At 43.3% G+C, this 10,431-nt stretch overlaps 2 protein-coding genes across 2 annotated transcripts in view; one reads left to right on the top strand and one right to left on the bottom strand.

Moving 5' to 3' along the window:
• Positions 1–327, top strand: part of ggcta (gamma-glutamylcyclotransferase a) — a 2,966-nt gene extending 2,639 nt beyond the window's left edge. Inside the window, exon 4 of the mRNA XM_054606187.1 lies at positions 1–327. This exon is cut by the window's left edge and continues 386 nt beyond it. The gene's annotated coding sequence lies outside the window, so the exon portion shown is untranslated.
• Positions 328–486: 159 nt separating this feature from the next.
• On the bottom strand, positions 487–7,084 carry adnp2b (ADNP homeobox 2b). Its single transcript, XM_054606185.1, has 4 exons — positions 6,766–7,084; positions 5,781–5,902; positions 4,537–4,641; positions 487–4,334 (listed from the first exon to the last, which is right to left on the bottom strand). The coding sequence occupies exons 2-4, from the start codon at positions 5,886–5,888 to the stop codon at positions 1,617–1,619; spliced, it is 2,931 nt and encodes a 976-aa protein (XP_054462160.1). The 5' UTR covers positions 5,889–5,902; positions 6,766–7,084; the 3' UTR covers positions 487–1,616.
• Between the last annotated feature and the right edge of the window lie 3,347 nt (positions 7,085–10,431).

Here is a 10,431-nt window from a genome sequence, read left to right as displayed (position 1 = left end):
CTGTGAGACTTAGTTCACAGACCCTGGAAAAAGCTAGTAACTGGACTTTGATTTGAGTTTTTGTCAAACATTTCTAAGGTCTAAACTGAGAAACCCTGTTATGAAGTTGAATTGGCACCACCGTGTGGCCAGAGGTTGGTAGTGCATGAACGTCATAATGAGATGTTGGATGGGCCTAACATATAACACAGGTCTTGTCTTTTATTTATAACTGCTGTAAAACAATTGATATATTGTATTTTAGAGCCATCACAATAGAAGACTAAAATGTATGACAGGCTGAAAATCATTTTATTTCAGGGAAATATTAAACACTGATGAAACACCCTTAAGACTTCACCATTGTCAGCATTTTTTCCTGACTTAAACCCATATGTTCTGTTCCTTCTGATGAAGGAATAAAGACTGGTCTTATGTTTCAAATGATTTTCAGGGTATTCAGTTAAATATCAAAGAAAATGACTGTGGGATGTTTTAACGCAGCTTGATTTAATATTACAGGTTTTTATTATTAAACAAAAAATAACAATTAATGAATCATTTACGGAAAAGGAAACCACTTTATTTGTTATAACACAGTGGCCTTGGACAGAATGATAATTTGCACCTCTCCCAACATTTTTGATCCTCTAGGACTTCTAGAAAATACGAGTGTGGTACAAAAAAAACTGCCGTCAGAAGAACAAAAGACATATGGTGTCCACCCAATAACTTGTTTTATATTTTGTTGAATCTCTCGTTCAATTTCCTCAGGTCTATGCAAATGTCACAATGGCACAAATCATAATTTCATCCGACAACAAAAACAAATGCTCATGCAAGCAACATGGTCAGAAATATATAATAACCAAGAGTTCCTTGACTGAGAATGCAGCAACCTGACAACGCAAATATTTTTACATTCTTAACAATTTGGCTTCATAACTGCAAGATGAACATTCACCTTCTGCAGTTGAGTTGGTGAGCGAGAAACATTTTCCCCTTAATCTGTTTAAATGTGAAGTGAGGGAGTGATGAGAACAATCTGAACGATAAAAAAAAAAAAGAACATGACACACATATAGGTCCAAATATGTAAGACAAAACTATTCATATAATTAAAGAAAATAATACTATAATTATAAAACAAGTCTATGTTGAAGTGTGCACTTAAATCCTGATATTAGCAGACAAGCAGTGATGTAGGAATTACAGTTACAAATGGACTTAAATAAAGGGTGCAAAAAAAGCAGCTAACAGGAGCAAATCAGTGCTTGAGTTGAAGTCAGTAGCCATTGTTGAATATCAGATTGTAACCAGCTAAATATCGTTCCAGCTCGACAGTCGGACACCTTTATATCTCACAGACGATACATCTGTATCTTCATTATTATATTCTCTGCATTCATGTGGAAATTAGGATGCGGACCACGGACTACATACTGAAGTCAAACACTATTAATGTGGGCTACAATAAGAGAATGCCCTCACTTACAGGTGACTTGTATGTTAGTTGATGCATTGTAAGCACGGCATGATGAACTTCTCTAGTGACCGCCAACACAAAAGGCTGTCATTTAAGTATCTGGGTTGTTTTCTGTTATTTAATTAGGGACATTTTCACACATTTCTCGACCTTATTCCATCTGCTGCACCGGTTCCCCATCACTAACTTTCTCATTTCCACTTTCATCCATCGGCTCTGGTCCATCCTCACTGTTTTCCATCTGCTCTGTGGTATCGGCGGGCTGCTGTTCGGGCATTATGAGGTTGTGCTTGACTTTGCTCAGTTCTGTCATGTTAAAGCCGAGGAATATGGCAGTCGTGTTCCTCTTGAGGCTTTTCATGCACTTGCTGCGCTTCTTGCTGAAGTGGGCCGCCAACTCTGCCTTCGTGAGGGACAGCCTCTTACACAGCTCGTCGTTCTCGGTCTTGGTCGCGTAGGGGTTCAGGTTGAAGTATTTGGTTATGAAGTCCCTTCGCTCCTCGCTGCTGCGACGCTCGACCGCGCTGGGCTCCAGCACCAGCTTCACTGTGGGGTCGATCTGAATCAAGGGCTCCGGCGGTGGCGGTGGCGGCGGCGGCGGCGGCAACAGCTTATCCTGCTCTCGCTTCTTGCGCATGGCCGCCTTCTGTTCCCGCTCTCGTTTGTTGGTCTCTAGGACCTCCCTCCACGCAGCCTCCAGCCTCTTCTTCGACAGCTGCTCTGCGTCTGTCTCTGGACGCGCCGCCGTGGGAGCAGCTTGAATCAACCGAGCCGGAGCTAACGTTGGTTTCATAGCCAGTCCTTGCGGCATTTGGAAAAAGTAGAGTTGCTGACTGAGCTGCTGAGCGGGTTTTGGCTGCTGTGGTGGTGGTGGTTGTGGTTGTGGTGGTGGCGGTACTGCTGGAGTTTTGGGTGGCGGTTGTTTTGGTGAACACCGGCATCGCTGAATGTGGAGCATCACCGCCTGCTGGGTGACCTTGCCCGTGTACACACCGTTGCAGTATATGCACTTGAAAGCCTCCGTCTTGAGAATAGCATGAATGGTGGGTGCTACTAAGTGTTTTTGCTTCAGGTGCTGGAGGTGTTTGGTTTCATTCTGAAACTTTTCGTCACAGAAGGGGCAGTACGCGCTGTTGATTTTCGCCGTCGCCGTGCAGATGTCCGGCTGGCTGCTGGGCTGCAACTTAAAGAAGATCAGGTCGAGTGAACTTGTGACCAGAGCCAGATTGACCTCAGTGTCTCCTAAGACCTCTTTTGGTGCGGTGGTGTGGACGTCAAAGTAAGGGAACAGGATCCCTCCTATACCTTTAGAGTAGACCCTGTACTTCTGCCTCAGAAAGTCACAGTATGTCTTGCTTGTGGGATTGTGCTGTTTTACGTGCTCAACAAGCTGTTTGATTGAAAAGAACAAAGCTGAGCAGTACAAACAATTCAGGCCATGCAGAAGGTGTTGGAAGACGCTTTTTTCTGATAGAAGAATTTTGCACGTGAGACATTTGACCGTTTTGTCTGGCATCTTTTTCAAGAATGCTGCTCGTGCCGCCAGATTTTCCGAGTTGGACGTGTTGGATTTTTGCTGGTGGGCGACCTCTGTATGCACGTCGAAGACATTAGAAGGGAAAAGTTCATTACAGAGGGGACAAGTAATCCATTTCTTAGTCTGTGGTGTGATGTTCCTTGTTTGTTCAACAGTCTTGAGAGGGGTACTTGTGCTCTGAGAGGCAGGCATTGCTACTTGCAGTGGAGCAAATGTGTATGTGGGCATGCCATTCATCTTGTTGCCAGTTGGGATCAAGTGACTCAGCAGGGACTGCGAGGTCAGCATGGTACCTTGTAGGGTGACTTGGTTCGTTGGTGCATTTTGTGTCTCCACAGCAGGCTTCGCTATAGCTCCAGCTGCCATGTTGGCCCGCAGTCCTGATGGGAGAAGGATCTGCTGCGGTTTTGGAGTATGTTGTGGCAGAGCAGGAGCTAGAGCCATAGGTGCCTGTTTCAGAGACACGTTTGACACTGTGGGAAGTTGGACCATAGATCCCGGGCCTTGAGGCAAAGCACCTCGTAGGGCTATCGTGGCACCAGGCTGGAGCAAACCTTTAGCTTCAGCGCTAGCTAGCTGCACTAGCGCTGACGCTTGAGGGGGCAAAAAAGCCTGGTTGGTTCCGGGGGTACAGAACAGAGTAGTACTGTTTGTTCTTCCTAAATGCTGTAAGGCCACCACAGTCCCAGCAGGTTGGCCATTACTTGGTAAAACCAAGGACTTACTGTTGAACATTTGAGGTTGCTGCGGTTTAGGAGCAATGCTTGGGAATGTCACATATACGCCATTCCCATTAGGTGTTGCCTTAATGGTGAAGTTCTTGTTCTCATAAATCAGACTCTGCACTTGTGTGCTGACTGAATAGTGCGACGGCTCAACCAGCATGTGATGCAACATTTGGTCTAGGTTTCCAGTGTTCACCTTGCACACCTTGCAGCAGTAGACCTTCACAGATGTAGTCCCTTGAGGGAGAAATCTGTAACCGATGTACCGTTCTGCCAAACTGTCCAGGTGCTTGAGGATGATGTGCTTCTTCATCGTGAAGATAGAGGAGGCCGGAAATCCACATCTCCGACACTGGTACCGCTCATTCCCGCGATGGGCGGGTAGAGGCACTTCCCTTTGCGGTTGTATGTAGGTGGCATGGAAGAACAGCATGTGCTTCTTGACAAACTTGGGGTGTCCGATGAAGACGCACTTAGAGCAGGGTGCCAGCGCACAGAATGACTGCACGTATCCATGGCAACGAGAGACATGGCTCCTGAAGTTGTAGATGTTTTGTGAAGAGTACTTGCACATGGTACAGCACAGAGCTCGAGATCGATAAGGCCACTGAAAAGAAAGAGGAATGAACAGAGTTAGAATCTGCACAGTTTGTACCAAATACATAACATTCATACAAAGCTACACACCTTAAGCAATATGAAATGACCACTACTACTTTAATAGGACTGTATGGGTTTACCAACAGGTTAGTAACATTTTTAAACAAATTCTCAGACTAGCAAATGATCATCCAAAATGTAATTTTCACCTTTTTCTGTAGTCTGACATTGTATCCATCTGTGATATCAACCCAAGCAGTTTCCTGAAAGACCTCGTCTTCAGCAGCGTTTTTCTCAGACTTTTCATTGAGATCCTGCACAGTAAACAACACACAAACAAAACAATCTTTTAGTGTAAAACAGACAATCCCATTTGGAAATATAAACCCCAATCTCAATACTATGATAAAAGGTGTTTCTGTTATAAACATTTTGCATTAGATGGCTTGTCCATCTAGCGGTAGGGAATGAGTCGAAGGGACTGTCAGATTCAGCGCTGAGCACAAACCTGCTTTTGGGCTCATTGTCTGTTACCAGTGTAGCATTATAGCATGGCGGGATTAGCAATCTAGCTAACTACTCAGCTATCTGCTAACGATAATTAGCTATCAGCCTGTGACCTGCTGTAAATCTATTTAGGTTATACAAAAGTTAGCACGCTAAAACAGTCACATAGTGAAACCAATGTTTATAGGGAACTGATCTAAGTGCAGATGCTATCACTATTTTAGAGTTATTATATTGTGCAATCAACAGGTACTTCACAATGATAAGTTAAAGCAAAAAAAAATAATTATCTATTGCAACTTAAATGAAAGCAGCAGCCACATTGTAAAACAAGTCTATTTAAAGGTCATACATTCAGCTCTGTGTAAGACGTGTGAGAATACGGAGGCAGTCTTATTGGTAAATAGTTGACACGTGTATTGAGTGTGACTTACTTCAAGATTTGAATTTTAATATTTGACTCCTACTAATGGATTATCCACATTGACCCAATACCACAGAAAATCTCTAGACACTAGACATGACATCATATCGCCCAACCTCACTTGTTGCCATAACAACCAAAGACCAAAAGCCCTCTGAATCCCTCCTTCCTTCTGATCATCATGTTTAAATTCCAATCTGATTTTACATGTTCTCACCTTTAATGAGTATTATTTGTAACTAACATATAAAACACAAAATGCATTTCTCCATTATTATAAGATTGGGTGGTAGGCTGAAATTCTTGACCAATGCATTGCATACTATTCTTGTTATGATTTAACTTTTTGGACAGAAACGCTGATCATCACAACAAAATTAGCTATTATTTAAAAAAACACAAATATAAATATATACTAAGATTACATTTGAGACAACCTTATCTGAAGCGTTAAGGACACTAATATACTAGCTTTAGATCAGACCCAAATCTTTCAAGGTATCTTCAATTGTTAAAACATACCTTCAACAGGTTCTGGCAGTCTTCCAGGCCGATCTCACCAAGGATGTTTTTCACCGCCTTGCGTGCCTTTCGGATCTTCTCAATATTTCCAACTGGATACTGATACATTATTCCTCTGAAGCCTTGTAGAAGAAAACAAGCTTTAATCTTAGCATGAAACTTTAAAAAATAACTATTCGAAAGAAATGAGAAATATCACAGAAATGTCACTTAATCTTTTATTCTATGTACTATGTTAATTATTCTATGTTGCAACTGATTTCACAGTCACAACATTCCCCCAGTCAAGGCCTAGAAAGTCAAAACTATTTCAGTGAAATAATAATTTCCACTTTAAACTGCAGCCCCAATACAGTTGTTTGGTGAAGGCGAAGAAAAATGGCAAATACTTGGAAAGAATGGCAACAGCAAACACAAGCCTGCAGAAAAGTCAACAAGCCTATCATCTAATTATGTTGAATAATACAGTTATTAAACACAAATGGTGTGTCAACTTACAGAGTCTTACTGCTAACGTTAGAAAACTTGCATAAGATATTCAATGATGAACAAACTGTATTTAGAATGAAGTAGTAAAATAATAACTGCATACAGATAATCCCAGGGTACTTTGCTAGAAAAATGACAGACTGAAAATAAAAATGACTGCATAATGCATCATGGATATTTGATCAGCATACACATTGAGGTTCTACAAATAACACAACTGTGCAACAGCTGTTTGTATTCCCACACAGTCAGTCTCTACATGAATAAAACATTCACTTGCTGGGCATTTCTGAGGGGAAATACTAATAAAAACTAATGCTAGGGAGTTAAAACTGTCTTGATTTAAGGTTAGAGCATCTCTGAACTAGCACTGCTGAGTGCAGCCTCCCTCACTGGAGTCATTAAAGCTCCTGCTGGCAGCACGCTGGCAGTGATGAGCCGGAGACGCCGCCTCTTCCCACTGGATGAAGCCCACAGCCTCCTCTCACATATTTACCTCGTCCAAATGTCGGTGCAGATTGACGTTAGTTGTCGCTGTGCCACCTCCGCCAGGGCTTTCCACCGGCCCTCAACTGTGTGTGTGTGTGTGTGTGTGTGTGTGTGTGTGTGTGTGTGTGTGTGTGTGTGTGTGTGTCGGTGAGCTGCGTCTGCTACCACCAGCGCTGCACACAGCGACTCATCCGAGCAGCATCCTCTGTCAACACACAGATGAAGAATGTAATCAAACGTGAACGATGATGTATGCGAAGCCCCTTCTGCGTTAGGCTCCTTTTGTGCTGTGTCCCTTTCTTCCCCTATTGAGGAAAAAAATGGCGCTCAAGTTCAGGATCTGACGTAGCTGTCCAGATTTGCATACAGCACAAACTGACCAATGGGAAGGCTTGTCAGCACAAAAACAGAATAACATTTTATTCTTTCACCAAGTCTTTGAGACGTCGTTCCAGAGTGTCCAGGTGATGCATTTCATATTTATGTTTCTGAATTTCTTGTATTACTTGACTTTTTATTTGGACTTTTCTATTCTACAGCAGATAGCTAGGCCGGGGGCGTGGCTAATGCGACTCCTGCTGGTAGTCACGTGGTACAGATCCAAGGCTAACCAATGAGCTGTCGAGAAAATGAGCTAAATGGGTGGATCCTTGTCATATGACGTCACATCATGCTACTATTTCTAGCCAATTAAATTGGAGCACCATTTTGCTAGAGGTGTTATGGAAATTGATAGTTAAGATGTATTTTCGCTCACATAGCATAAAGTTTTAGGACTTTCTAATGTTTTAAAGAATTACAATAAAATCTTAATCGCTAGCTACCATCGCATAGTTATATATGCCAATAGCGAAACTTAATTTAACATTTTTATGCTTAGTGATACGTGGAAATGTCTGGGGAGGGTACCACAGCTATGGAAGACGTCCTGCGTGGTACCAGTCCCAAAGACCCCGGGGGCCAAGGACTTCAGCAGCTTCAGGCCGGTGGCATTAACATCCCACCTGATGAAGACCCTGGAGCGGCTGGTCCTTGTGCACCTCCGCCCCCTGGTGATCTCATCTTTGGACCCTCTTCAACTCGCCTACCAATCTGGCATCGGGGTGGATGACGCTGTCATCTACCTACTACAAAGATGCCTTTCTCACCTGGAAAAAGCTGGAAGCACTGTGAGAGTCATGTTCTTCGACTTCTCCAGTGCCTTCAACACCATCCAGCCTTTGCTTCTGAGGGACAAGCTGGAGCAGACCGGGGTGGACCACCACCTCACTGCGTGGATCCTGGACTACCTCACCAACCGTCCACAGTATGTGAGGATAAGGGAGTGTGAGTCAGATCGGGTGTCCTGCAGCACAGGGGCCCCACAAGGAACCGTTCTGGCTCCATTCCTCTTCTCCATATACACATCAGACTTCACATACAACTCTGGGCGGCTGTGGCGTAGTGGAGAGCAAGGTAGTTCTCCAATCAGAGGGTCAGTGGTTCGATACCCGGCTTCGGCAGTCGATGTGTCCTTGGGCAAGACACTTAACCCCAAGTTGCTCCCGAAGGCTTGCCGTCGGTGTGGACTGGATGTTGCATGAATGTTAGTTAGAGTCTGATGGTGGCACCTTGCATGGTAGCCTGTCATCAGTGTGTGAATGGGTGAATGATATGTAATATACTACTGACTGTAAGTCGCTTTGGATAAAAGCGTCTGCTAAAATGACTGTAATGTAATGTAATGCTACCTGCCACCTGCAAAAGTTCTCTGACGACTCTGCAATCGTCGGCCTCATCTCCGCCGGCGATGAGAGGGAATACAGAGAACTCAACCAGGACTTCATAGGATGGTGCTGGCGGAACCGCCTCCAGATCAACTCTGGTAAAACCAAAGAGCTGGTGGTGGACTTCCGCCGGGGTAAACACTGTCCTCCGGAATCAGTGAACATCCAGGGACAGGAGATTGTGAAATCTTACAAGTACCTGGGTGTTCACTTGAACAATAAACTGGACTGGACTAATCATACAAATGCACTTTATAAAAAGGGTCAGAGCAGACTGTATCTGCTGAGGAGACTGAGGTCCTTTGGAGTGCAGGGAGCACTCCTGAGGACCTTTTTCAACTCTGTGGTGGCATCAGCCATTTTTTATGCAGTGGTCTGCTGGAGCAGCAGCATCTCAGCAGCCGACAAGAAGAGACTGAACAAGCTTGTCAGGAAGGCCAGCAGTGTGCTGGGGTGTCCACTGGATACGGTGGAGGTGGTGGGAGACAGGAGGGTGATGGCCAAGCTGTCATCCCTGATGAACAACACCTCCCACCCCATGCAGGACACCCTGGCAGCTCTGTGCAGCTCCTTCAGCCACCGGCTGCTTCACCCCCGGTGTGTGAAGGAGAGGTACCGCAGGTCCTTCCTTCCTGCTGCTGTCAGGCTGCACAACCAGCTCTGCTCCCAGCAGACCACATGACACATGACAATAAAAACCTGTGCAATACATTACACTGTGCAATAATAGTTAAAATAGTTTTTTCTGTCTGTAAATATAATATTTCAGTTATTGTTGTTTTTCTACTGTTTCTTATTGCTTATTTATAATACTTTTTTTTTTTATCTTGTCTTTCTTCTACTATGTCTCTTGTGTGCACTTTACTCTACGCTGCTGTAAGCCTGCAAATTTCCCCGCTGCGGGACTAATAAAGGATTATCTTATCTTATCTTATCTTATGTCGATACTTGGAAAAATAGTTATTTAGATTAAAGTTCTTATATTCAACCTTACTACTTACCAATTTCTAAACGTCTTGCACAAATTGAGCAAAACCCAAGCTACCTGTCTGAGTTACAGCCTACCAATAAACCTTTGCGAAGAAAGGTCAGTTTGCTTGGAGACAAATCGACAATTCATCTAAGCAACTTTGTGATGTTACACCAGTCTAAAACTTCTTTGTGGTGGACTCGTAACCTACAATTTCTTGCGTTACCAATCTTCTGTACAATTTTTGAGTACTGAATTATTTTAATAGCTATTTGAAAGTATCATAAGTGTAGATGTTAATGCAGTGTTTATTCACATCAATATACTGTAATTTCCATTACAATTCCCCTCATCTGTCAAATCTAAGTTTGACCTCTTGAAATGTTTTTGGAAGTTCTGTGTCATGAACCAGTTTGGTGTTAAGCTGATGTAACAACTTCATCTACATTTTGACCAACAAGATTAAATCTACCATTGTGCTCTCTGGTCAGGCAATGCAAACCAGGATGATTTAATTTTCTGTGCAAACAGAAGAACAACATGAGATAGTCAAGTGTCAACATTCATAATGGCTGTGCTGCAGCTTAAATTTAAACAGCATTTCAAGCTGATAGCACTGCAGAATTTCCCAAAGGTGAGACTGCAGAAGGACAAGGGAGTTAGATGGCATCATGTCTAGACCCAAGGTAGAGAAGAAAGGGAAAAGAGTTTTTTTTATTCTGTCAGATTCCTTCTTGTCAAATCAGGTGACGTCACCTATCAGAATTGACCACTTGGAGTTCATTGACGTTGCTCAGTCATAGTGAAAAGGCTGTGAATCAAGAAATTTAAAATCTACACTGTCTGTGATGTGACCTTGTAATTGTAAAGTATATTTGTTTTTATGATGCTCTGCGGTGAAGCGTTGTGTGTGCTTTGTTCTTGACAGAATGTGGGT

This window comes from Anoplopoma fimbria, chromosome 10 (assembly GCF_027596085.1).
Source record: "Anoplopoma fimbria isolate UVic2021 breed Golden Eagle Sablefish chromosome 10, Afim_UVic_2022, whole genome shotgun sequence".
In the NCBI taxonomy this organism is placed as follows: Eukaryota; Metazoa; Chordata; class Actinopteri; order Perciformes; family Anoplopomatidae; genus Anoplopoma; species Anoplopoma fimbria.
The sequence above is the reverse complement of the archived record's forward strand: the minus strand, read 5'-3'. Positions and strand labels throughout refer to the sequence as shown.

Bases quoted from the DNA above. Each gene is read 5' to 3' on its own strand.
- adnp2b (XM_054606185.1), bottom strand. From the start codon at position 5,888: ATGTATCAGTATCCAGTTGGAAATATTGAGAAGATCCGAAAGGCACGC. The intron at 4,642-5,780 runs GTATGTTTTAAC...TTTACTGTGCAG, and splicing joins ACTGCCAGAACCTGTTGAAG to GATCTCAATGAAAAGTCTGA. The intron at 4,335-4,536 runs GTGAAAATTACA...CTTTCTTTTCAG, and splicing joins ATGTCAGACTACAGAAAAAG to TGGCCTTATCGATCTCGAGC.